This window comes from Micromonas pusilla (genome assembly GCF_000151265.4).
Source record: "Micromonas pusilla CCMP1545 genomic scaffold MICPUCscaffold_14, whole genome shotgun sequence".
In the NCBI taxonomy this organism is placed as follows: domain Eukaryota; kingdom Viridiplantae; phylum Chlorophyta; class Mamiellophyceae; order Mamiellales; family Mamiellaceae; genus Micromonas; species Micromonas pusilla.
In genome coordinates, this window is record NW_003315895.1 from 261,928 (window position 1) to 285,783 (window position 23,856).

General features: G+C 67.3%; 13 protein-coding genes across 13 annotated transcripts; 8 read left to right on the forward strand and 5 right to left on the reverse strand.

Annotated features, from left to right (window-relative positions):
• Positions 1 to 242: 242 nt before the first annotated feature.
• MICPUCDRAFT_42679 (uncharacterized protein) lies at positions 243 to 656 on the forward strand (the record flags this gene model as incomplete). The annotated part of the gene is made up of 1 exon (XM_003063150.1): positions 243 to 656. One exon carries the CDS (start codon positions 243 to 245, stop codon positions 654 to 656), a length of 414 nt encoding a protein of 137 aa, XP_003063196.1.
• A 469-nt stretch (positions 657 to 1,125) lies between these two features.
• MICPUCDRAFT_52995 (uncharacterized protein) lies at positions 1,126 to 3,407 on the forward strand (the record flags this gene model as incomplete). Its single annotated transcript, XM_003063151.1, has 5 exons — positions 1,126 to 1,378; positions 1,422 to 2,715; positions 2,875 to 3,183; positions 3,270 to 3,274; positions 3,360 to 3,407. The coding sequence occupies 3 exons, from the start codon at positions 1,126 to 1,128 to the stop codon at positions 3,131 to 3,133; spliced, it is 1,806 nt and encodes a 601-aa protein (XP_003063197.1). The 3' UTR covers positions 3,134 to 3,183; positions 3,270 to 3,274; positions 3,360 to 3,407.
• On the forward strand, positions 3,373 to 5,301 carry MICPUCDRAFT_42680 (uncharacterized protein; the record flags this gene model as incomplete). The annotated part of the gene is made up of 3 exons (XM_003063152.1): positions 3,373 to 3,960; positions 4,247 to 4,408; positions 5,020 to 5,301. The coding sequence occupies 3 exons, from the start codon at positions 3,373 to 3,375 to the stop codon at positions 5,299 to 5,301; spliced, it is 1,032 nt and encodes a 343-aa protein (XP_003063198.1).
• Positions 5,302 to 5,825: 524 nt separating this feature from the next.
• PSBM (photosystem II PsbM protein) lies at positions 5,826 to 6,866 on the forward strand (the record flags this gene model as incomplete). The annotated part of the gene is made up of 2 exons (XM_003063153.1): positions 5,826 to 5,906; positions 6,498 to 6,866. The coding sequence occupies 2 exons, from the start codon at positions 5,826 to 5,828 to the stop codon at positions 6,864 to 6,866; spliced, it is 450 nt and encodes a 149-aa protein (XP_003063199.1).
• A 248-nt stretch (positions 6,867 to 7,114) lies between these two features.
• On the reverse strand, positions 7,115 to 8,322 carry MICPUCDRAFT_48801 (uncharacterized protein). The gene is made up of 4 exons (XM_003063355.1): positions 8,257 to 8,322; positions 8,047 to 8,091; positions 7,688 to 7,998; positions 7,115 to 7,502 (listed from the first exon to the last, which is right to left on the reverse strand). Exons 2-4 carry the CDS (start codon positions 8,056 to 8,058, stop codon positions 7,259 to 7,261), a joined length of 567 nt encoding a protein of 188 aa, XP_003063401.1. The 5' UTR covers positions 8,059 to 8,091; positions 8,257 to 8,322; the 3' UTR covers positions 7,115 to 7,258.
• A 998-nt stretch (positions 8,323 to 9,320) lies between these two features.
• On the forward strand, positions 9,321 to 13,052 carry MICPUCDRAFT_22355 (uncharacterized protein; the record flags this gene model as incomplete). Its single annotated transcript, XM_003063154.1, has 10 exons — positions 9,321 to 9,839; positions 10,043 to 10,223; positions 10,393 to 10,611; positions 10,799 to 11,022; positions 11,175 to 11,301; positions 11,492 to 11,582; positions 11,854 to 11,955; positions 12,066 to 12,334; positions 12,527 to 12,684; positions 12,912 to 13,052. The coding sequence occupies 10 exons, from the start codon at positions 9,321 to 9,323 to the stop codon at positions 13,050 to 13,052; spliced, it is 2,031 nt and encodes a 676-aa protein (XP_003063200.1).
• Positions 13,053 to 13,577: 525 nt separating this feature from the next.
• On the reverse strand, positions 13,578 to 14,414 carry MICPUCDRAFT_63746 (uncharacterized protein; the record flags this gene model as incomplete). Its single annotated transcript, XM_003063356.1, has 1 exon — positions 13,578 to 14,414. Exon 1 carries the CDS (start codon positions 14,373 to 14,375, stop codon positions 13,578 to 13,580), a length of 798 nt encoding a protein of 265 aa, XP_003063402.1. The 5' UTR covers positions 14,376 to 14,414.
• Positions 14,415 to 14,633: 219 nt separating this feature from the next.
• On the forward strand, positions 14,634 to 15,341 carry MICPUCDRAFT_53002 (uncharacterized protein; the record flags this gene model as incomplete). The annotated part of the gene is made up of 1 exon (XM_003063155.1): positions 14,634 to 15,341. The coding sequence occupies one exon, from the start codon at positions 14,634 to 14,636 to the stop codon at positions 15,339 to 15,341; it is 708 nt and encodes a 235-aa protein (XP_003063201.1).
• A 110-nt stretch (positions 15,342 to 15,451) lies between these two features.
• On the forward strand, positions 15,452 to 16,528 carry MICPUCDRAFT_53003 (uncharacterized protein; the record flags this gene model as incomplete). The annotated part of the gene is made up of 3 exons (XM_003063156.1): positions 15,452 to 15,524; positions 15,753 to 16,105; positions 16,217 to 16,528. The coding sequence occupies 3 exons, from the start codon at positions 15,452 to 15,454 to the stop codon at positions 16,526 to 16,528; spliced, it is 738 nt and encodes a 245-aa protein (XP_003063202.1).
• A 1,331-nt stretch (positions 16,529 to 17,859) lies between these two features.
• Positions 17,860 to 18,882, forward strand: MICPUCDRAFT_5018 (uncharacterized protein; the record flags this gene model as incomplete). Its single annotated transcript, XM_003063157.1, has 3 exons — positions 17,860 to 18,164; positions 18,270 to 18,654; positions 18,703 to 18,882. Coding segments are annotated over 3 exons (870 nt in total), but the record flags the coding sequence as incomplete, so codon positions are not given.
• Positions 18,883 to 19,398: 516 nt separating this feature from the next.
• Positions 19,399 to 20,963, reverse strand: FTN (ferritin). The gene is made up of 3 exons (XM_003063357.1): positions 20,724 to 20,963; positions 20,196 to 20,483; positions 19,399 to 19,879 (listed from the first exon to the last, which is right to left on the reverse strand). The coding sequence occupies exons 1-3, from the start codon at positions 20,874 to 20,876 to the stop codon at positions 19,586 to 19,588; spliced, it is 735 nt and encodes a 244-aa protein (XP_003063403.1). The 5' UTR covers positions 20,877 to 20,963; the 3' UTR covers positions 19,399 to 19,585.
• Positions 20,964 to 21,080: 117 nt separating this feature from the next.
• On the reverse strand, positions 21,081 to 21,523 carry MICPUCDRAFT_63751 (uncharacterized protein; the record flags this gene model as incomplete). The annotated part of the gene is made up of 1 exon (XM_003063358.1): positions 21,081 to 21,523. One exon carries the CDS (start codon positions 21,521 to 21,523, stop codon positions 21,152 to 21,154), a length of 372 nt encoding a protein of 123 aa, XP_003063404.1. The 3' UTR covers positions 21,081 to 21,151.
• A 551-nt stretch (positions 21,524 to 22,074) lies between these two features.
• On the reverse strand, positions 22,075 to 23,830 carry MICPUCDRAFT_63754 (uncharacterized protein; the record flags this gene model as incomplete). The annotated part of the gene is made up of 1 exon (XM_003063359.1): positions 22,075 to 23,830. A coding segment is annotated over one exon (1,756 nt), but the record flags the coding sequence as incomplete, so codon positions are not given.
• Positions 23,831 to 23,856: the final 26 nt, after the last annotated feature.

The window sequence follows — 23,856 nt, forward strand, 5'->3', positions numbered from 1 at the left end:
AATGACGAGACGCGAGAGACGACCGAACTGAACAATCTCGCGACGCGCGGCGACGCGCGCGGCGCTCGGCGAGAGGGAGAAACCGACCGTACGGGACGAAAATTTCCGACGGCGCGCGCCCGCGAATAAACCTCGCGAAGGAGGGCTCGTACACGTACAGTACAGGAAGCTGATTGGCGTAGAAGAGGAAGCTCGAATGGTACGGCAACATCCCCGAGGGCCGTGGCTTCCACTTCGTGCCCATGGCCATCGACACCTACGGCTTCAAGGCGCCGCGCTTCCGCAAGTTCCTTAACCATCTCGCCGATCACGGTGCGAGCCGTACTGTCCCCGCCGGCGACACCGCCTCCGATGCCGCGGCCGAGGCCACGCTCTCCGCCATCGCGAGGAGCAAAAGCTACTGGAAACGACGCATCATGGGCCAAATCTCCGTCGCGCTCGTATCCGACATCGGGAATCGCGTCGCTGGCGCGCCCATCTCGTACGCGCTCAGAACCGCACGTGACTCTGAAAACTTCCACGCGTGCGCGGCAGCGCAAATCCTCTTCATGGAGCCCGACACAGCTTGCGATTTCCACGTCGCCCCGGCTCGTCCGTGTGCTCGTGAGGCTCACACGGGTCTCAGGAATCCCATCGTGGGGTTGCTTACTGCGTGAGAGGATTGCCCGTAGTATAGTCTGCTCGCACTAGTAGGTCACATGTTTAGCCCGGATGGGTTAGAGCTCAGTCCGTGTACAGTACACAGCTGACAGCTGATTGGTCGACGTGCTGTTTGTGTGGCGGCAAAATGTTGTGGTCGAGAGGTTAAAATTGACTATTGTCGAACGCGCAAGGGACGCCGCGCGCATTCGCTCGTGCGCCGAACGATCCGCGCCTACGCGCGTCGCGCGCCCGCGCCCGCCCTCCTCCGCGTTCATCGCACGAGGGCGAAGAGATCCTCGCTCTCGCCGCCATCGCGCCTCGCGCCTGAGGTAATCGTCGCGACGAGCGCCGAGTCGATTGCAGGTCGGACATCCGTCCGAACACCTCGATTCGGGCCGAGCGATACTCGTTTTCGCGCCGGGGACGCGCTCGCGAGACATATCAAGCGGCGAGCGATCCGTCGCATCAGCCCGACCGCTCGCGATGCTGGCGATTTGTGAAGGAAAAGACAACGCGGTCGCCCTGGCCGAGCGGTATGAAGTGAGACAGGCGTCTCAAGGCAGCATCCTCGCGTATGCGTTTGTCCCCGGCGCCCCACGCACCGCGTCAAGAAGATACCGTTTGTTTTTGACCTTGTTTCTGACGTTGATTGCGATCGCGCCCACGAATGCCTCTTTGACCTGGACAAAATTGGCATTGGATCACCTCCTCGAGCGATGGCACCAAACTCGCCGCGGTTGAATACGTCGGAAACATCTGGACTTCCAATGATTCTGGAGCAACCTGGACCGAGCGCGAGCCTGCCGGTGTGGGAGTTACGAAAACTTGGTATGGCATCACCTCCTCGAGCGATGGCACCAAGCTCGCCGCGACTGTCGACGGCGGAAACATCTGGACCTCCACTGATTCTGGAGCGACGTGGACCTCCCGGGCATCTTCAAAAAGTTGGTATGGCATCACCTCCTCGAGCGATGGCACCAAGCTCGCCGCGGTTGTCTGGGGCGGAAACATCTGGACCTCCACCGATTCTGGAGCAAACTGGATCTCCCGGGCATCTAGAACAGACTGGCGTGCCATCACCTCCTCGAGCGATGGCACCAAGCTCGCCGCGACTCAGTGGAACGGAAACATCTGGACCTCCACTGATTATGGAGTAACATGGACCTCCCGGGCATCTTCACAAAAATGGTATGGTCGCCTCGCCTCCTCGAGCGATGGCACCAAGCTCGCCGCGACTGTCAGCGGCGGAAACATCTGGACCTCCACTGATTATGGAGTAACATGGACCGAGGACACGTCCGTGGGAGACACGAAAGACTGGCGTGGCATCACCTCCTCGAGCGATGGCACCAAGCTCGCCGTTGTTGTCGAAGGCGGAAACATATGGACCTCCACCGATTCTGGAGCGACATGGACCGAGGACACGTCCGTGGGAGACACGAAAGCCTGGCATGACATCACCTCCTCGAGCGATGGCACCAAGCTCGCCGCGGTCGTCCATCGCGGAAACATATGGACCTCCACCGATTCTGGATCGGGATCGGCTTCACCGGCTTCATCGGGATCGCCACCTCCCGCTGAAGAAGATGGGAAAACGTACCCGTGCGACGCCGACGGCTGGTGCAACCGCGATTGGGTCGCGCTCGTTCTCCTCGGCGTCGCGCTCATCTTCTGCGTCGCCGGGAAACGCCTCCACCGCCTCAACGTCTTCATTCTCGCGGCCGCCATCGGCTCCTTCGCCGGCCTCTGGATCGCGGACACGTTCAACGTGGACGACTTCAACACGCGTTGGGGCATCTGCATCGGCCTCGCGGTCGCCATCTCGCTGATGGTGTACATGATCGAGTCCCTCGTCTTCTCCCTCCTCGGCGTCGCGACGTGCGCCGGCGGCGCGATGGTCGTCTACTCCGCCCTCGCGGAGCACCTCCCGAGCTCCACGCCGGCGTACACCTTCCACCTCGTGATCGGCGTCGCCGCGGCTGTCGGCTTCCTCCTGGGCGGCGTATTGAAGAAGGCCGCTCTGACCGTCATCTACAGGCGCGTTGACCGCTTCCCGCGCGACCCCGCGCGCGCGTCGCCCGTCGTTTCTTAAGGACTTCTTTCTTTCGCGCGGTATCAACATCGCGTTTTGACACGTGCAACGTGACCCGCCAATCAAAAATACGCATCGCTGACGCGCGTTCGTTCGCCCCCGACCGATCGAATCGAATCGAATCGAATCGAATCCAACAGCGCCGTCGGCGGGTTCCTCGTCGCGTCCGTCTCGTCCTATTTCCTCTGGAAGAAGGACGAGGGCGAGGGCGACCTGTGGGTCGAGCACCTGACGTCGTCCGCGAAGACCATCGACCTCGGCGAGTGGCAAGTGTGGCTCTCTCTCTCTCTCGGCGGCATCGCGTGCCTCGCGGGCATCGCGATCCAAGGGCACCTCTGCGGCGGTCACAAGGGCGAGCACGGCTCCGCGGACGAGAAGACGCCGCTTCGGAGGAAGTAAGCGTGCTTGAAACGCTTCAAATCTGTGCGTTTTTTTGTCGTGTCGTGTCGCCCGCCGCGAGCGTAATCTTATCTGCGAGTACAAAAAATGTTCATCGGTCCGTTGAAAGGGGGCGCGATCAAATGTTGAAACCGAGGGTGGGTGAAAAACGTACGTTTCAACCAGAGAGCACCCGAACGGCGTCGCCGCGCGTCCTTCGGAAAACCCAGGGGTTCGGGCGGCCATCCCCCCCGCGCGCGATGCACGCCGTCGTCGCCCCCGCGCCGACGCCGCCCCGCGCGGCGGCGCCGCTCCGCCGCCGCGCGACTCGCCGCGCGCCCGCCGCCTCCCCCCCCGCGCGCCTCGCCGTCGTCGTCCGCGCCGAGGCCGCGAAGGACGCCGCGAAGGACGCCGTCACGATCACGCGCGCGTGGCACTGCCCTCCGCCGGACGCACCGCGCGAGACGAAGCAAGCGGCGAGCACGCTGTCGAAGCTCCCGCCGCACGTCTTGGACGCGGGCGGGCTGGACCCGTCGACGCAGTCGCCGCAGAATCAGACCGCGTACCTGGGGTCGCTCGCGGAGCGCTTCCTGCCCGTCGATCTTGGGCGCGACGGCGTGCGCGTGCTGTGCGTCGATCCGCCCATCTTCGCGGTCGCGAACTTCGTCCCGGCGTCGACGTGCGACGCGCTCGCGAAGCTGACGAAGGGCGCGAAGGCGTTCGGCGGCGGCGTCGCGAACGCGAAGCGCGTCCAAGAGCTGGCCGCGGCGCTGCCCGCGCCGATCGCGGACGGCATGCCCGCGCTCGTGCAGGTGTTGAGCGAGCTGACGGATGACGCCAGAGATCTGGTGCTTCCCCTGACCACTCTCCCCGCGCGACCGCGTCGGCGCGGCGCACGCCGTTCCTCGAGGACTTTCGCCGCGCGCGTCTCTCTCCGCCCACTCCACGCACGGTTTCAAACCCGACACGTCTCGACGCCTCACGACTCCGCCTGACGACGCCTTTGAAGGTGTCTCTCCGCCCAACCCCCCGCTTTCAATCCCCGCCATCGACGCCTTTCAACGCCAACTGACGCCTTTGAACTTCACCCCGACGTCGGTCGCCTCGCGCGGTCCGACCCCCCGCCGTCGTCAGATTCGATGCGACGGCGCGTGGCTCGAGGGCGCCGCCGCGACGCGATGGGCGGACGGCGGGTTCTCCGCGCCGCCGCCGGAGGGCGCGTTCGCGTTCGAGATGCCCGCGCTGTGCGTCGTGAGCAAAGGGAAGGAGACCGCGGAGCTGCCGGACGCGTTCGAGGTGCGTTCTGTACACTGTGTCCCCATACGACCGCGTCGGCGTGGTGAACGCCGTTCCTTAAGGACTTTGCCCGTCGCATCTCTCCGCCCAGGGTCCCTCGCTTTCAATCCCCGCCCTCGACACCTTTCAACGCCAACTGACGCCTTTCAACTCCACCCCGACGTTCGCGTGTATAGAATGACGTCGCCAACGAGTATAGGTACCAGCGCCGCGCGCTCGCGCGCGTGTTTCTTACGGACCCGCCGGACGCGGCCGAGGGTGCCGAGGGTGCCGAGGGTGCCGACGTGGACAGGGACGCGTACGGGCTCAAGTTCGTCGTCGCCGACATCGGGGTCGCGCCGGCGAAGGGCACCGCGATCGTCACGTTCCCGTCGTTCGCCGACGGCGCCGTCGACGAGCGCGCGGCGGCGAAGATCAAGTCGCGCTCGGAGACTAAGGCGCGTCCCGTACACTGGTCCCCATACGACCGCGTTGGCGTGTTGAACGCCGTTCCTTAAGGACTTTCGCCGGACCCCTCGCTCACAATCCCGACACACCTCGACGCCCTCCAACTCCGCTTCTGACGCCCATGAACTCCACCCCGACGTCGCTTCGTATGGAACGACCCCAAGCCGACGAAGTGGCTCGACCTGTACCTCAGCGTCGGGCTGGGCGAGGGCGGGATCAAGCCGCCGGTGACGATGGCGGACGTGACCGTCGAGGGCACGGTGGAGAAGATCGGCGAGGAGGGCAACGTCGGCGCGAGCGCGAGAGAGTTGAACCGGCAGGCGTGGCGCGCGAACGTGTCGTCGGGCGACGACGTCGGCGGCGACGTCGGGGGGGCGACGGATGAGGCGAAGAAGAAGCTCGAGGAGCTCGAGGAGGGGATGGCGGGCGAAAGTAAAAGTCCTTAAGGAACGGCGTTCAACGCGCCGACGCGGTCGTACGGGGACCGGTATGGAGCTCGAGGAGGGGATGGCGGGCGTCGAGGAGGGGATGGCGGGCGTCGAGGAGAAGTGATGCGATGGCGATCGATCGACGAGGGGCGAGCGGGGGAGGCGCGGATCGAGGAGCGCGGAGACGCGTCGCGCGCGTCGGAGACCCGCGCGGACGGGTACGCGCCGCGAATGGAACCGCGACGACACCGAAAACCGAGAACCGAGAACAAAAAAACCAAAAAACCAAAACCAAAAACGTTTGACCGCGTCTTGATCGGCAGAGATCGTTCCTTGCCGATGAAACCAGGCCGTCGATCGGCGCACGCGCTCGATCGAAACCGACCGAACGCGCGTTGAAAGGCGTGATCACCCGCGGCCGTCTCCTCCAATGGCAGCGTCGCACGCGGAAGTCCTCGCACGAAACCGTATCTGAATGGGTGGCGCGCGATCATATTCGCACCCGCCTCGACGCACGCACCGCCGAACAACACACAGTCATCATGTCTGCCATCGCCGCCGCCGGGCTCATCCCGCTCAAGGCCGCCCCCGTGCGCCGCTCCGCGAAGGCGACGTCCTCCAAGGTGCGCGCTCGCGACGTCCGTCCGCGATCAAACGCCCCGTCGCCCTCGACGGTTCTCTCGCCCGGCGCTCGTCGTCGTCGCTCGGCGCGGATCGCGTCCGCGGGGCGACGCCGGGAAGACGCGCGCGCGGCGTCGCATCGCGCGCTCGCGCGTCGCGGCATCGCGCGACGCGTCCCGAACGCCGTCGAGAACGCGCCGACGCGATCGCGCGGCGTCGAGAGCGGTCGCGCGGCGACGACGCGCGGCGGTTCCGACCCGGCGTCGCGTCGAGCTTAGGTCTTCCTCCTCCTCCGGGACCGCGAGGGGAGGAGGAGATCGTCGCGCGTCGACGCGACGCGCGCGCGTCGCGCGGCGATCGCGCGCGCGTCGGGAACCGATCGCGTCGCCGCGATCGGTCGCGCGCTTTCGTCGCGCCGCCCGTCGCGCGCGCGCGCTTTCGCGCCGCGATCGCGCGCGCGCGGACCCGCCCCGATGTGCTTCCGAGAACCCGTCGATCGACTCGCGTCGTCGAATCCGAATTTCGATCCGGTCCGAAACTCACCGCCGATCCGCCTCCCGTCCTCTTCCTCGTCCTCGTCCTCGTCACCGCAGGCCGTCGTCGCCCCCCGCGCGGCGCTCCGCCAGGGCGTCGTCGCGAAGGCTTCCCCCAAGAACGTCCTCGCGTCCGTCTCCGCGGCGTTTCCCGCGTTCGCGGCGGCGCCGGCTGCTTTCGCCGCCGAGGAGCTCAACCAAGTGGCGCTCGCCGACGTCAACATCCTCGGCGTGATCGCGACGGCGCTCTTCATCATCATCCCGACGTCGTTCCTCATCATCCTGTACGTCAAGTCCGCGTCCGAGGGGAACGTCTCCGGTGGTTTCTCGCAGAAGTACTACGACGATTCCAAGAAGCGCGGCGACAAGAAGACGAACGAAGCCGCGATTGTCAAGGGGAAGGGCTTGGGGATGCGCCCGGAGAAGTAAGCGCGACGAGAGTAACGTCTTTAATCGAACGGTTTTCTCTTGGGTGGGCCCCTTAGCGTTCAGAGACGGAGGAACGGGACAGAAGAAAGTCGTCGGGTCGGGCGGGGTGTCACGAGTGCGTCGCGTGATGAACGGAGCTATTTGAACGGCGCGCCACTAGCGGCGGGCGGTTCGGTTTTGTGATTTCATCGAGCTGAAGCGATCGAAACGAAGAAGCGGCGAAGCGAAGCGAACGAAACCGATCCGATCGAAACCGCGCCGCGCGGTGGAACACCGCGCGGCATCTCGACATACATAACAACGCGACCGCCACACCCCCGCCGCCCTCCCCCCGTCACCCTCCCCCCGACGCTTCTTTCTTTTCCAAATCGAAACGCGTCGCGTCGAATCGATCAGTACTCGCACCCGTCGAGCGCCTCTCTGAGCTTCTTCCGCCGGTCGTCGTCGAGCGTCTTCGGAAACGCCACCTCGAACTTGATCTTCAGATCCCCGCGCGAGTTCGGGGACTTGCTCAGCGGCATCCCCTCGCCGATCAGCACCTTGACGTACTTGGGGTCGATCACCTCCTTCACCTCCACGTTGATGGACTTGCCGTCCAACGTCGTCACGAACACGTTGGCGCCGAGCAGCGCCTCGCTGAGTGCGATTTCCCACGCGGAGCGGCGAGCGAACGTCGGGGTGGAGCGCGGGGGCGCGTCAGTCGGAGTCGCGAGGCGTCATAGGGTCGAGCGTCGTGACCGAGGGGCGGGCGGAGAGAAACGCGCGAGCGACGGGAATGAAAGTCCTCCTCGCGGGGAGACGCGCGCGCGACCGAGACGCGCCTGAGGTCCACCTTGACCGTCTTCACGAGGTCGTTCCCGTCGCGCTCAAACTGCGGATGCCTCTTCTCGTCGATCACGAACACGATGTCAGCGGCGATCACCCCCGGGGCCTCGTCGCCCTTCTCCGGGAACGTGATCTTCGTCCCCTTCTTCCACCCGGGCTTGACGTCGATCGTGAGCGTCTCCGAGACTCTCTGCTCCACGTCCCCGCGCATCACCGTGCGCGTGAGCTTCAGGTTTTTCGAGCACCCGTAGTACATTTCCTCTAGCGTCAAGCGAAGCGACTGCTCGATCGGGTCCGCCTTCTTGCGCTCTCTCGGACGCGCGCGGCCGCCGCCGTGCGCGTGGTGCCCGGGCATCCCGCCGGGCATCCCGCCGAATCCGCCGAACGGGTTCCCGCCGCCTGCGACGCGATTCGATTGGGCGAGGGAAGACACGTGTCAGTCGCGCGTGCACGTGATTGGTGGATAGAAATCCCACGCGTCAAAACGTGAGGCTCAGAACGCGCGAAAACAAAACACGCCGAAAGAAGGGGAGCGGTCGGTCTCACCGCCCATCCCGCCCGTCCCGCCGCCGCCGAAGAACTGCGCGAAGATGTCCTCCGCCGCGGACGCGCTGAACCCGCCGCCGCCGCCGCCGAACCCGTCCTTCAGCCCGTCCTCGCCGAACTGATCGTACAAGTCTTTCTTCTTCGGGTCGCTCAGGACCTCGTACGCCTCGGAGACAGCCTTAAACTTCTTCTCCGCCGCGTCCTTGTTGTCCTGGTTCTTGTCCGGGTGCCAGCGCATCGCGAGCTTTCGGTACGCTTTCTTGATCTCCGCCTCGCTCGCGTCGCGCTGCAGGCCGAGGACGGCGTAGAAGTCCTTCCCGCCGCCGCTCCCGCCGCGACGCATCTCGGGCGACGCGCGGTGGTCTTCCTCTTAAGGAGGGCGTCTTCTGTCGAATCGACGCGAATCCGCCCGCGGGGCGCTCTCTCCCCTCTCTTCTGTCGTCTCTCCTCCTCCGCCTCCGCTCGACGCGGGCGGCGGATCGAGCGAGCGAGCGATCGGCGACGCGAGCCGCGCGCTCGGGGGGTCGGTCGTCGGGATGCTCGGCGGCGCGCGGGGCGTGTTCTCTCGCGCGCGCGTGCGTGCGCGGTGCGGAGTGCGAGCGGCCGCGGGAGGGACGGGAGCCGGGGAGCGGCGCGGGGGGCCGCCGTCGAAATGTAGACGAGGTGCCCTTCAGTCGAAAATCGTATGACGCCCAGGGAGCCGCCTACTGTACTCCGTATTCGGCCAAATTATGGCGAATTAATGGCGAATTAAATTTGGCGAATTAATGGCGAAATTAATTAGGACGGTACGCGGTACTTTAGTACTAAATGCTCGATACAAATGCTCATAGGTTTCACGTACTACATCCAATATATGAGCAATTAGTTTGAGAGCGACTTATGATAGGGCACCTCGTCTACAGGTATTTCCATCGCGCGTCGCGTCGCGTGCGTCGTCATCATCGGTCGCGTCGTCATAAAGCGCACGGCGCCGTCCGCGGCCGCCGCCGCGCGGACCGTCCCCGTCCCTCGCCGTCGCCCTCGTCGTCGTCGCCGCCGCCGCCTCCGGGATCCGACCCGCGCGCGCCGTCCGCCCGCGCCATGCCGGCGTCGACGTGCTTCCGCGAGTGCTGCGTCTCCGACGGCGACGGCGCCGTCAACCTGCGCGAGCCCGCCGAGAACTTCACCCCCGGGATGCGCCTCGTCCACGACGGCCCCGCGAGCGCGGTGTTCGCGGGTCGGTTCGGCGACGTCGCGGTCGCGGTCAAGAAGCCGCGGCTGCACACGAAGACGGAGATCGATCGCTACCACGTCGAGCTGCGGCTGATGCTCTCGCTGAGGCACCCGAACGTGCTGACGGTGTGCGCCGCGCGCGCGCATCCGCCCGAGTACTTCCTCGTGTTCCCGTGGCAGGCGCACGGCAGCGTCGCGCACCTGACGCACGACGCGGGATGGCGTCCGACGACGCCGGCGCTCCTGAAACTCCTGCGCGAGACGGCGGCGGCGCTGGAGTACCTCCACGCGAGAGGGATCGTGCACCGCGACGTGAAGCCCGCGAACGTGCTGATGGGCGCGGACATGGTCGCGCGGCTCGCGGACTTTGGCCTCGCGGAGGAGGAGGTGAGACTGCTCCCCATACGACCCCGTTCGCGTGGTGCACGCCGTTCCTTAAGGACTTTTCCCGTCGTCACTCTTCACCCGCGCTTCCCTTTCAACGTTTGACCGGTGAGACGTTCGACTGACCGATCGCTTCACCCACGCAGGCGGCGCTGCGCGCGTCGCTGCAGGCGGCGATTTATTCCACCGAGGATCTCGAAGGGAAGACCGTGGACGGGCGGTACGTGACCGTCCCCGCCGGGAGCTCCGCGCCCAGCGGCGGGTTCCAGCGGCAGCACATGGTCGGCAGCCTGGCGTACATGGCCCCGGAGGTGCTGATGCGACGCGTGGCGACGTACGACGCGGACGCGTACGCGTTCGGCGTGTACGCGTGCGAAGGCGCGTTCTGTCATCTATCTCACACTGGTCCCCATACGACCCCGATCGCGTGGTGAACGCCGTTTCTTAAGGACTTCGCCCGGCGTCTCTCTCCGCGACGCCCGCCTTTCGACTTCGACCGACGCCTTTCGACTCCGCCCCGACGTTCGTCGCTTCGCGCGGACCGGCCCGAACGAAGTCGCCACCGGCGTCGCGCCGTACAGCGACCGCGAGCGGAACGTCGCGCTCGCGCACACGATCATGGACCTGTCGTACAACGAGGCCGACCTCGCGATCGCGATCGCGAGCGAGGGGTTGCGGCCGAGGCTCCCGGGGGAGGACGGCGGCGACGGCGGCGGCGACGACGACGTCGTTCGAGCCGTCTCGGAGCTCATCCGCGCGTGCTGGTCCCAGGCGCGTTCTATACACTGGTCGCCATACGACCCCGTCGGCGTGGTGAACGTCGATCCTTACGGACTTTCTATCCCGGCGTGTCTCTCCGCCCACCCGTCGCGTTCAATCCCCGCCCTCGGCGCCTTTCAACTCCAACTGACGCCTTTGAACTCCACCCCGACGTTCGCTTGTATGGAACGGCCCTCAGGAAGCCGCCGCGCGCCCGAAGTTTCCCGCCGTCGCGCGCACCCTGGACGACATCGCGGCGGCGTACAACGTCGCGCGCGGCGCGCCGGCGAGCGCGCCGTTGGAGCCGGTCTGGCGCGCGCGGTCGGCGGAGCGCGACGCCGCCGCCGACGCCGCCGACGAGGTGAGACTGCTCCCCGTACGACCCCGTTCGCGTGGTGCACGCCGTTCCTTGAGGACTTTTCCCGTCGTCACTCTTCACCCGCGCTTCCCTTTCAACGTTTGACCGGTAAGACGTTCGACTGACCGATCGCTTCACCCACGCAGGCGGCGCGCGATTTAGCGTCGCACGCGTGGCCGTCCCCGGCGGCGGTCCCGGGCTGGGGTCTCCCGGAGGGTCAGGGTCGCGACGATCAAACCACCGATCGTGACCCGCATCCTCGCGCGATCAACGCGGGCGTCTGGGCGACGCACGGCGCGCGCGGCGCGGACAAGATGGAAGACAGGCACGTCGTGATACGCGAGTTGGGTGCGTTCTAGCTAGGATTTTTCCCTCCGCCGCGTCGCGTCGTCTCTCTCCGCCCGCCCGCCCGCCCCTCGGTTTCTTTCCACGCTCGACGCCGCGCGACGCCTCGCGACTCCTCCAGGTGACGCGCCTCCGCGCTCCACCCTGACGTCCGCGTTCGTCGCCTCGCGCGGAACCCTCTCCGAACCCTCAGGGGGCATACGCGGCGCGCATCTCCTCGGCGTCTTCGACGGTCACCGCGGGCACGTTTTATCTCACACTGGTTCCCATACGACCCCGTTCGCGTGGTGAACGCTGATCCTTAAGGACTTTGCCCGGCGCGTCTCTCCGCCCATCCCCCGCTTTCAATCCCTGACCTCGACGCCTTTCAACTCCAACTGACGCCTTCAACTCCACCCCGACATCGCTTCGTATGGAACGACCCTCAGTCACGAGTGCGCGGAGTTCGCGCATCGGAACGTCGAGGCAGCGCTGCGCGGGTGCTGGGGTCGACACGCGGACCCGGCCGACGCGCTGATCGAGGCGTTCGAGAGGCTCGACGCCGCGTTCGTGGAGGCGTTCGAGCGCGTCGAGGACGGCGCGAGCGCGAGCGCGAGCGCGGGCGCGGAATCGGCGACCGCCGCGAGCGCGAGGTCAGACTGCTTCCCATACGACCCCGTTCGCGTGGTGAACGCCGTTCCTTAAGGACTTTTCCCGTCGTCACTCTTCACCCGCGCTTCCCTTTCAACGTTTGACCGGTGAGACGTTCGACTGACCCACGCGTTCAGGCGACGCCGTCCCGGATGCACCGCGTGCGTCGCGCTGCTGTGGGGCGACGACCTGTACGTCGCGAACGCGGGGGACTGTCGCGCGGTGCTGTGCCGCGACTACGACGCCGGGTCGCACGTCGCGCTATCGGTGGACCACGCCGCGGGGACGAACGCGTCGGAGCGCGAGAGGATCGCAGCGCTCGGCGGAACGTTGACGCGACGAATCGGCGGGTGGCGCGTCGGCGACGCCGGGCTCGCGGTGACCAGGCGCGTCCCATCTCACACTGGTTCCCACACGGCCCCGTTCGCGTTGTGAACTTCATTCCTTAAGGACTTTCGCCGGCGGGCGTTCGTCCCCGCCCACACCTCGGTTTCAATCCCGACGCGCCGCGCGCGACGCCTTTCGACTCCGTCTGACGCGCCCCCGAACGCCACCCCGACGTTCGCTTCCTATGGGCAAACACCCTCGACCCTCAGAGCGTTGGGGGACGCGGACGTCAAGCGCGACGGCGTGATCGCGACGCCGGAGGTGACGCGGACGCGCTTGGACGCGAACGACGCGTACGTCGTGCTCGCGTGCGACGGTCTGTGGGACGTGTGCTCGAACGAGGACGTGGTGTCGATGATTCGCGACACGGTGCGCGGGTCTTTTCCTCGCGCCGGTTCCATATACGACGACCGCGTTCGTATTCACACTGGTCCCCATACGACCGCGTTCGCGCGGTGAACGCCGTTTCTTAAGGATCTTCTCTCCCGGCGCATCTCTCCGCCAACGCCTCGATTATTTCAACGCTCGACCCTATGACGCCTTTCAACTCCCCACCGACGCCTTTCAACTCCACCCCGACGCGCGTCGCCTCGCAGGTGAAGGAGCCGTCGATGTGCGCCAAGCGGCTGGGCGCGGAGGCCCTGACGCGCGCGAGCGGAGATAACATCACCGTGGTCGTCGCGTTCGTGAAGGACGTGAGCACCGCGGAGTTGGTCACGTGGGAGAGGGCGTTTTAGGCTTGAGACGTGGGGTGGCGCGAGACGTGGGTTCATCGCGTGAGGGTATCGCGCGGCGGCGGCGGCGGTCATGTCGTCGGCGGCCGCGCGGGTGACGGTTTTTTTATCGCGCCGCCGATGGTCGTTCCATACGAAGCGACGAATGTCGGGGTGGAGTTGAAAGGCGTCAGAAACGGATTTGAAAGGCGTCGATGGCGGGGATTGAACGCGAGGGACCCTGGGCGGAGAGAGACGCCGGGCGAAGTCCTTAAGGATCGGCGTTTACCACGCCGACGGGGTCGTATGGGAACCAGTGTGAAGAAGAGGACGCATCAGATGGGGACCAGCGCGAGCGCGGTCGAGGAAGCGCGGGACGAACAGAAGTCGACGGACGGGTCGGGCGACGTGCTGCGCGCGCGCGTCGCTCCTCGGTTCCTCGCGTTAAAAAAAGAAAAAAGAACCCTCGCTCCCCGACCGACGATGCGAGCGTCGCGTCGCGTCGTTCGCTATGCTAACCGACCCGCGTCCGCGTCGCTCGAAGAATTTCTAATTCCGTCCGTCCGCCGCGCGCTCCGCCCGTCTCTCGCGGCGCTCGTCGCTCACTGCATCGTGATCTGGGACGCGCCTTCGCACGGCTGACCGGTGATCGTCTTGCACGCCTTGAGGCCGACCTGCTTGTTCGGCGCGACGCGGGAGTTCTCCGTGCCGATCTCCGCGGAGGAGTCCTTCTCGACGTTCACCACCGGGCGCGGGTCGTAGAAGGGCTGCTCGTATTTGCCCGGCGCCTGGTTGGTGCCGTTTTGGAGCGTGAGGCCGTCCGCGTGCGCGGCGGGGCTCGCGAGGAGGAAGAGCGCCGCGGCGGCGCCGGCAGCCTTGGAGGACATGGCGCTGTGGAGGGAGGAGAGGAGGGGGGGGGGGGTCAGCGCGAGGGTCGGGAAGTCCGGAGGCCGATCGGCTCGCGGGAAAAAGAAAAACCATTAAGATTTCCGAGCGGCGAGCGCGACGCCGAGCGATCCTCCGCGCCGCGACGCGCGCGAATCGCTCGCGCGTCGCGCGCGAATCGCGAGGACGCGGACGTCGGTATCGTCTTCGCGCGCGCGCGGCGCGTCGGACGCGTCGGACGCGCGCCGCGGAGACGTTCGCCGTCCGCGCGTCGAGAGACGCGGAAAATCGTCGCGGGCGATAAGAACGCGGAGAGACGATGCCGGTTTTTCCGATCGATCGATCGACGCCGCGAGAGACGGGCGCGGGCGCGCACGCAGACTTCTGCTCCTTCGCCGCGGCCTTGGAGGCCTTGACGGTGGCGGCGGCGCGGACGACGGGGGCGGCGGCGATGGCGAACATCTTAAGGGAGTGTTTTAAGGTGTTTACGGGAGCGTTGCGGGTGCGAGAATGAGAACAACGCCGGAGCGGCCCCGCGGTGGAGCGCGACGCGCGAGGACCAATAGAATGCGTCCAAGTGGGTTGGTGAGATCCGGTTCTGATGGGTGAATAACGGGTTCACGCGTATTTTGAAAGCGCTCGTTCACCGATCGCGAGCACGCTCGACCGGCTCGGGAACGGCGATTTCATCGGGCCGAAAAGAAATGTCATCAGGTATAAATGTCTGGACTCTGCCAGCAAGTGGGCACACCAAGACGCCGCTGCCGCTTCCCTCTCGTCACTCCGCGCGCGCGGAGCCGCGTCGCCAGGGCCGCCGCGGGGATGGCGCAGCGGCCGATCTCGAGCTTCTTCTTCAAGCCCGCGGCGAAGAAGCCGCCGCCGCCGCCCGCGGAGGAGGACGCGGTCGCGGGAGGAAGCGGCCGCGGCGACGCGGACGCGAGCGCGGACGCCGACGTCGACGCCGAAACGCGACGAAGCGACGACGGCGACGACGGCGACGCGACGAACCCGAGCCGCAAGCGCGCTCGAGACGACGACGCCGCCGACGCGCGCCGCGAGCTCATGCGACGCAAGCTGTGCGACGACACCGTCTCCGAGGCGAAGCGCGCGGAGGTCGCGGCGCGCTTCGCGTGGCTGTCCGATGCCGCGAACCTGACCGATCGCGCGGGACGTCGACGGACGGACCCGGCGCACGATCCGCGAACGTTCGCGCTCCCGGCAAACATGAAGCTCTCCGCGTCGCAGCGCCAGTACTGGGACCTCAAGTCCACGCACGCGGACGTGGTGTTGTTCTTCAAGGTGGGGAAGTTCTACGAGCTGTACGAAGACGACGCGGAGATCGGGTGCAGAGTGCTCGACTGGAAGGCGCGTTCTATCTCACACTGGTCCCCATACGACCGCGTTGGCGTGGTGAACGCCGATCCTTAAGGACTTTGCCCGGCGATTCTCTCCGCCCACCCCTCGCTTTCAATCCCCGCCCTCGACGCCTTTCAACTCCAACTGACGCCTTTCAACTCCACCCCGACGTTCGCTCGTAGATGACCGTGAGCGGCGTCGGGCACTGTCGGCAGGTCGGGTGCCCGGAGTCCGGCATCGACGCGGCGGTGCGAGGTGCGTCCGCGTTCGCTCGCTCGTTCCTCGAGGCGATGACGTCTTCGCTCGCGCGGCGGTAGTCTCTCTTTTCCGCGCGCCCCTCGGTTTCTTCGACGCGAGGCGCCCTAGGCGTTCGACCCATACACTGGTCCCCATACCGCCCCGTTCGCGTGGTGAACGCCGATCCTTAAGGACTTTCGCAGTCGTCTGACGCCTTTCGACGCCGCCGCCCAAATCTCGCGACAGCGCTGACCGACGCGGGGCATAACGTGGGGAGGATCGAGCAGCTGGAGTCCGCCGCGGATGCGAAAGCGAGGGACGGCGCCAAGGCGGTGATTCGCAGGGAGCTGACTTCGATATCGACGCCGACGACGCGATTCGAAGCCGCCGGCGGCGGCGGCGGCGCGTTCGAAGACGACGCGCGTTTGAACCAGTCTCGGGGGGACCCGGACGCGGAAGCCGTCCACCTCCTCGCGGTCGTCGAGTGCGCGAAAGTCGTCGTCGTCGACGACGACGACGACGGCTCTGAGAAGAAGATATGGATCGGGTACGCGTACTTGGACGCCGCCGCGGGGAGGGTAACCTTGGGCGCGATCGAGGTGCGTTCTATCTCACACTGGTCCCCATACGACCCCGCACGCGTTGTGCTCGCCGTTCCTTAAGGACTTTATTTCCCGGCGCATCTCACCGCCCACCCCTTCCGTCCATAGGACGACCCGTCGAGGACGGCGTTGTCCACGCTGCTGTCGCACGTCTCGCCGAGAGAGATTCTCGCGCTTCGCGCCGGCGCCGGCGGGACGGAAGTGACCGCCGAAAAGGGAGCGTTCCGCTCGATCGCGTTAGGCGACGCGGCGAAGACCGCGATCGCGCGATGCGCGTGGCGGCCGAAGGTCACGCGCTTGACGCCCGGGGAGGAGTGTCCCGCGACGTCGTCGGACGCCGAGGCGCGGTTCGACTTTAAGGCGCGTCCCGTACACTGGTCCCCATACGACCGCGTTGGCGTGGTGAACGCCGATCCTTAAGGACTTTGCCCGGCGCATCTCTCCGCTTACACCTCGCTTTCAATCCCGACACACATCGCCGCCTTTCAACTCCACCTGACGCCTTTCAACTCCACCCCGACGTTCGCTTGTATAGAACGGCTCTAATTTCAAAACCGGGGAAGAAGAATCTTCTTCGGACGACGCTTCCCCGTCTCCGCGGAAGCTTCAACTTCAACTTCAACTTCACCCCGCGTCGAAGATCGCCGCCGTCGCGCTGAGCTCGCACTTGCGACGCATGAAGATCGACGTCGCGACGTTCGCGAAGGTGGAAGTCGACGCGCGCCCCGACGTCTTCGCCGCGACGCGCCTGCGGCTCGACGGCGCGACGATCGAAAACTTAGGCGCGTTCCTGCCAGGCCCTTCACCCATCGCCCGGCTTCAACGTTTGATCGCTTCCCCTTTCAACTGACCGGTGAACTTTTTTTGTATGGAATGGCCCTCAGAACTTCTTCACGGCGCCGAGGGCACCAGACGCGGCAGCTTGCTCGAGCGCGTGGACGACTGCGCGACGCCCGCGGGGAAGAGACTCCTGCGGCGGTGGCTTCTCGCGCCGCTGACGGACCCTCGCGCGATCGCGGAGAGGCAAGACGCGGTGCAGGCGCTCGCAAACGACGCGCGTGCGCTCGACGATTGGAGACGCGCGGCGAGACGCGCGCCGGATTTAGGCGCGTTCCATCTCACACTGGTCCCCATACGACCGCGATCGCGTGGTGAACGCCGATCCTCGAGGACTTTTCCCGGCGTGTCTCGCCGCCAACCCCTCGTCTTCGCTCCCGACACGCCTCGACGCCTCACGACTCCACCCCGACGTCGCTTCGTATGGGATACGACCCTCAGAACGTGCCATCGGCCGCGCGCGCGCGTCGGCGGGGCAAACGCGCGCGCTGCCGCGGCACCTCGCGCGGCCGCGGCACGCGCGAAGGGTCGCGTCGCTCGCGCGCGCGACGGTCGCGGCGAGGGAGACGCTGACGTTGATGAGCGAGTTCGCGAGCGACAGCGCCGCCGGCCCGGGCGTCGCGTCGAGAGGGGGGGTGCTGTTAAGGACGCTCGCCGACGCCGCGTCGGGAAGAGCCCGGGGCGTCGCCGACGCGCTCGCCGCGCTCGACCGCGTCGAGGACGCGCTCGCGTGGCCGTCGAAGAGCGGCAAGGGCAAGGCGGCGGCCGTCGCGGTCGAGCTCAAGAGCGCGGCGCGCCAGGATGGCGGCGGCGGCGGCGGCGGCGGCGACGACGAAGACGAAGACGCCGCGCTCGCGGCGGCGGAGGCGGAGACCTCCGCGCTTCTCGACCTCTTCCTCTCGCATCAGCGCGTCTGGAGCGACCTCGCGCGCGCGGCGGCGACGGTGGACGTCCTCGCGTCGTTCGCGTCGTTCGCCGCGACGCACGACGGCCCGACGTGCCGCCCGACGTTCGTCGACGCGGAAGGCGGCGGCGCCACGCTCGAGCTCGAAAACGTGTGGCACCCGTGCGCGGTCGCCGGCGGGATGTTGCGAGGACGCGCCGGCGCCGGCGGGACGAGCGGGATCGTCCCGAACGACGTCGTCCTCGGGGACGTCGCGCGCGAGACCCCGCGCGCGATGCTGCTCACGGGCGCGAACATGGGCGGCAAGTCCACGCTGTTGAGGCGCGTGCGCGTTTTTCCGACCCGACGGACAGCCTCTTCTTTTTTTTCGCCTTTTCGTATTTAACCCAACCCATCCCATCCCAACCCGACCGACCGCAGGGCGACGTGCGTCGCCGTCGTCCTCGCGCACGCCGGCGCGTTGGCGCCCGCGTCGCGATGCGTCTTGTCCCCCGTCGACGTCGTCTTCACGCGGCTCGGCGGCGCGGGCGATCGCGTCGCGACGGGCGAGTCCACGTTCCTCGTGGAGTGCGCGGAGGCGGCGGTCATCCTGCGCGAGGCGACGCCGAGCTCGCTCGTCGTCGTGGACGAGCTCGGCCGAGGCACGAGCACGTTCGACGGCTACTCCGTGGCCTTCGCGGCTTTTAAAAAGCTCGCGCTCGGCGTCGGGTGCCGGACGATGTTCGCGACGCACTTCCACGGCCTCGCGCGGGAGTTTCGCGCGTCGCCGGACGTGCAGCTCGCGCACATGGCGGCGACCGTCGCGGTGGAGGACGACGACGAGCTGTTCGAGGACGCGGGCGACGACGACGAGGACGCGGGCGGCGGCGAAGACGACGCGCGAGGAGGGGGCGGCGGCTCCGCGATCGCGTCCGCGGCGGCGCCCGCGCCTCCGCCGATCACGTTCCTGTACAAGCTCCGCCCCGGCGCGTGCCCGAAGAGCTACGGCGTGCGCGTCGCCGCGCTCGCGGCGGTTCCGAAGGAGGTGTTGAAGCTCGCGCGCGTCGCCGCGGCGGACTCGGAGAGGCGCCTGTCGAGAGCGTTCGGCGGCGACGGAGCCGCGTTGACCGAGGGGGAAAAGTCAGGTGCGTTCCTTGCTATATTTTTTTCACCCATCTCTCGCTTTCAACATTTGATCGCGTCTCCTTTCAACTGACCGATATTTTTTGTATGGAATGGCCCTCAGCGCTGCGGCACATCCTCGGCGCGGCGACGGACGAGAAGAGCGACGCGGAGGAGAGGGCGCGGCGGCTGAGACGCGCGTGGACGGCGTTGCGGAGTTGAAAGGCGGAGTTGAAAGGCGTCAGAAGCGGAGTTGAAAGGCAGGCGTCGAGGCGCGGCGGGATTGAAAGCGAGGGACCCTGGGCGGAGAGATAAAAACGCCGGGAGAGAAAGTCCTTAAGGATCGGCGTTCACCACGCCGACGCGGTCGTATGGGAACCAGTGTACAGAACGCGCCTGGACGGCGTCGCGGCGATGAGCGATCGGACGGGACGGGACGGGACGGGACGGGACGGACGGCGATGAGCGCGTCGTCTTGAATGTCATTCAATCTCCGCTCGAGTTGGCGGGTCCTACTCCGAAGGGCCCTCCAAAGGGTATACATCAGTATTTTTCGTTCGTACAGACGCGGCGATCCTCCTCATCGCACGCTCTCTCCTCCTCCTCCTCTCGTCGTCTCCGCGCGCGCGCGCTCCTCACGCCTTGTCGAGAAGCGCCTGGTCGAAGTGCCACACCGCGTCGCCCTTGTTCCCCATCCTCCGCAACTGCGCGACCATCTCGCTGATCTCTTGGATCGACTTGACCTGATCCGCGAGCAGCTCGCCCTCGATGAAGTCCTGCATGTTCGCGTCGTCGCACTCCGCGGCGACGGCGTGCAAGCTCAGCAGTCGATCGTTGTTCAGCTTCTCGAGCGAGAGGCTCAGCTCGAACGCGTACAGCGCGTCGCCCTTCTCCGGGTGGTCGTACTCCACCTGCGGCGGCATCAGCGCCTGAGGGTCGTTCGATCGGCGGGCGACGCGGCATTTTGAAGTGACGTGATTGGTTAGTTATTTGATGACCCGTGTGGACGTTTCATTGGACGACAGAGAGCGACGGAGAGAAACGCACGCGCGCGGGAGAGAAAGTCCAGTCCGTCCTCGAGGAACGGCGCGCGCCGCGCCGACGGGGTCGCGCGGGGAAATAGAGCGCGGAAAGGAGTCCTTAAGGATCGGCGTTCACCACGCGGACGGGGTCGTATGGGGACCAGTCAGCGTGAGGAGACGCTAGGACCGGCGTAGTAAACGCGAAGGAGGAGAAAGAACGCGCCTGGAGCTCGACGCGCTCGCCGCGCATGATCTGGTAGTTCATGAGCAACTCCGCGTGCCCGCGCTCCTCGAGCGACTCCCGCAAGAAGTGCTTGGCGATGCCCGGGAGGTAGACGTTATCCCGCGCGAAGTACGCGTACATGGCGTGGTAGATGTACGAGACGTTGTATTCGATGTTGATCTGCTCGTTGACCGCGCGCTCGCACGCAGCCTTGTAGTGCGGCGTGCGCGCGAAGGATTCGCTGCGCGCGGCGGCGACAGGGTGCGTGGACGTCGCCTCGACGAGCGCCTGCGGCGGGCGCGGTGGGGAAGGGGCGGACGTGAGGGTGAGGGGCGGGCGCGGGGGGTCAGAAAATAAAAATCGGGGATCGCCTCGGCGCGGCTCGACGAATGAATCCCTAACAATAAATATCCCACGGGGGGATCTCGCGACGTTCGCGCGCGCGCGGGCGAAGCGCGCGATCGGACGCGCGGGACGACGCGTCGCGCGATGCGCGCGGGAGGCGAGGAAAAACGACGCGGCGCGCACCTCGAACGGCTTCGAGATCGCGGTCTCGTCGGACTTGACCGCCGCGCGCGTCGCGGTGGAATTCTTAGTAGACCGCCGCGCGTGGGCGGTGGTTTTTTCGCGCGCGAGCGCGGCGGCGCCGGGCGCGAAGAAGGACGCGGCGAGAGCGGCCATGTCGAGCGTGCGTGCGCGGTGGGTGCGTTCAAAAAGCGAACGACGAGGACGTGCGCGTCGCGAGGGCGGGTCGCGGTTCGAGCGCGCCTCGGGGAGTAGTGAGGACGCGGAGGAGCGACGTACTGTACGTCATCGTTGCGACTGGGAAAACAAAAAGGCAACGCGACGCCACGTCAGACTCGTGCGCGCACACTTTCTCTACGTACGTGTACGCGCATCAGTCATAAAATACAGTATGCGCGTACTAGTACAGCGCGCTTGATCCGTCGCGTCGTTCACGCGTTGTCCCTCAACCACTCCCGGAGCGCGACGTCCAGCCCCGGAACGTCCTTCGCGCGCTCGCCGCCGCCGCCGCCGCCGCCGCCGCTCGGCCGCCGCGCGCGAGGCCGCCACCGCCGCGCGCGCCGTCCGAGCGCGGCCGGCCCCGGGGGGATCCCGGAGTCCGCCGCCGCCGCCGTCCGTCTCGAGCCGCCGCCGTCGTCGCCGTCGTCGTCGTCGTCCCCGCGCGTCCCCGCGGACTGCCCACCGCGATCGAGCCACGTCAGCAACCGCTCGTTCGTGACGACCAATCGCCCGGCGTTTCCCTCGACGACCGCCACGTCGAGCGCCAGATCCCTCGCGAGACCCTCCACGGCGTCGCGTAGCATTGGCTCGCCCTCGCTCCTTCGCCCCAACCTGAGGGTCGAGGGTCCATACGAGCGAACGTCGGAGTGGTGGAGTTGAAAGGCGTCAGAAGCGGAGTTGAAAGGCGTCGAGGTGTGTCGGGATTAAAAGCGAGGGGTGATGGGCGGAGAGATGCGCCGGGAAAAGTCCTTAAGAATCGGCGTTCACCACGCCGACGCGGTCGTATGGGGACCAGTGTGAGATAGAACGCGCCCGGTCACGATGACGAGGTCGCCAAACACCGGAAGCATCGCGCGTCGGCGTTCGCGCAGCGCCTGCAGCACGGACAAGACCGCCGCGCGGGTTTCCACCGTGGAGAGGCCGTGGACGTCGACGATCGGGCCCGCGGGCGCGGCGACGGGACCCGCGGCGTGCGGCTTCCGGTCGACGACGTCCGAGGGGGGGTCCGGCGGCGCCTCTCGCGGCGACGTCATCCGCGCGACCAGGCCGCCGTAGACGCGTCTGCGGGGGCCGTCGTCGTCGCCGTCGCCGTCGCCGTCGCCGTCGCCGTCGCTGTCGCCGCCAGAACCGTCGCCGACGACGTCGGCGAGGAGGAAGTTTGGCGTCCGGGGCGCTCCCGCTTCTTCTCGCTTCTTCGTCGTCGTCGTCGTCGTCGTCGTCGTCGTCGTCGTCCCCTTCCTCGCGTCGGACGCCGCCGCCGCTGCCGCAGCCGCTCTGTTCGCGTCGACGTCGAACGCCTGGTCCACCCACATCTCCGTGAGCTGCCGAAACCCCGCGTTGTTCGGACGCACGTTCAGCGACCGCATGTCCCGATACACCTCCGTCGCCACGCTCGCGTCGCCGCCGCCGCGTCGCCCCGCCGTCAACGCCGCGGCTAACGTCGCCTCGTCGGGCGTTATCCCCTCCGCGCGCATCCGCCAGTACGCGTCCGCGGTCGCGTCGAGGTCGCCCACGGACGCGTGCGCGTTCATGAGCGCGGTCCACGTGCGTTTATCCGCTTTAACGCCGCGAGCGCGCGCGCGGTCGAACGCCTCTTGGGCGCGCGCGGGGTCGCCGGCGCGCGCGCACGCGGTGATGACCGCCGTCCACGTGCGTCGCGAGGGGGTCAGGCGGACGCTGGGGTCGCGCATCGATCGCGCGAGGCGGAAGCACGCGTCCACGGGGGTCTCGTCGGTGTCCGCGTCGAGCTCGGCGGTTAAGGCGGCGGTCTCGGCGGTCTCCGTCTCCTCTCCCGCGAACACGGACATCCCGCCTCCGCCGCCGTCTCGTCCCTCGAGCGTCTCCCGGTCGTAGCGCCACCCCAGGCTGTCGTCGTTCGCGCGTCCACCGGTCGGCGGCCGCGCGATCGCGGCGTACCCCCCGATCAGCGCGTTGAACGTCGCCTCGTCCGGTCGAACGCCCGCGCGTCGCATCGACGACAACACGAGCCGCTCAGCGCGTCTCGGCTGGCCGACGCGCGCCAACGCGGTCGCGACGAGGTTGAACGCGATGAGCTCCACGCCGTCGCGCCGCTTGTTCCCGTCGCTCGGCGGCTTGCGATGCCGGGGGGGCCCGCGCGATCGCGTCTGCGTCTGCGTCTTCTTCGAGCTCGACGGCGACGGCGACGGCGACGGCGAGTGATGCGAGGTCGCCGCGGCGACGGCGTCTTCGAGCAGCGCCGCCGCCGCGTCCGCCTCCCCCGCGTCGCAGTGCGCCTTGATCAGCGCCGTCCACGCGCGCTTCGTCGGCTCGAACGCGACGCGATGCCCCGGCGTCGTCGCCGTCGCCGCGGGAGAGAGCCGCTCGTTCCACAGCGCGACCGCGCCCGCGGCGTCGCCCGCGCGTTCGAACGCCTCGAGCGCGCACTCGAGATCTTCCGGCCGCGGGGCGGCGCGCGAAAACGTCAACCGGTCGACGGCGTCGATCGCGAGCTCGGGGAAGCCGCCCGCGGCGGCGACGTGCAGCGTCGCGCGGACCGCGGTCGCGGCGATCTCGACGTCCATCGGCGTCGGCGGCGGCGTGACCGAGGGTTTGAAGACGTTTTTCATCCTGCCGACGCCGTACGCCGACCGAGTCGCGGAGGACGACGCGCACGAAGGCGACTTCTCCCCGCGCTCGCGTCGCGCGCTCTCCGCCTTCGCCTCCGCCGCGCGCGCGGCGTCCGCGACCGCCGCCTCCGCGGCCCTGAGCGGCGGCATGCTCCCGCCGTCCTCCGCGCCCGCGCCGCGCAGGGCTTTAAACAGCGCGCGGTAGTGCGTCGGATTCCCCGGCGCGTAGACGCCGTGCGTCCCCGCGAGCGCGTGCACCGACAGCGCGTCCGCGTGCATCCCGCGCGCGCACAGCGCGTGCATGAGCTGCGCGTACGCGGGCGCGACGG

Bases quoted from the DNA above. Each gene is read 5' to 3' on its own strand.
- FTN (XM_003063357.1), bottom strand. From the start codon at position 20,876: ATGGCCGCTCTCGCCGCGTCCTTCTTCGCGCCCGGCGCCGCCGCGCTC. The intron at 20,484-20,723 runs GTGCGCGCCGCG...CGCCCGCCGCAG, and splicing joins CGATCTCGAAGCCGTTCGAG to GCGCTCGTCGAGGCGACGTC. The intron at 19,880-20,195 runs GCGCGTTCTTTC...AACGACCCTCAG, and splicing joins GCGAGCGCGTCGAGCTCCAG to GCGCTGATGCCGCCGCAGGT.
- MICPUCDRAFT_48801 (XM_003063355.1), bottom strand. The intron at 7,503-7,687 runs GCGCGTCTCGGT...AATCGCACTCAG, and splicing joins ACGGTCAAGGTGGACCTCAG to CGAGGCGCTGCTCGGCGCCA.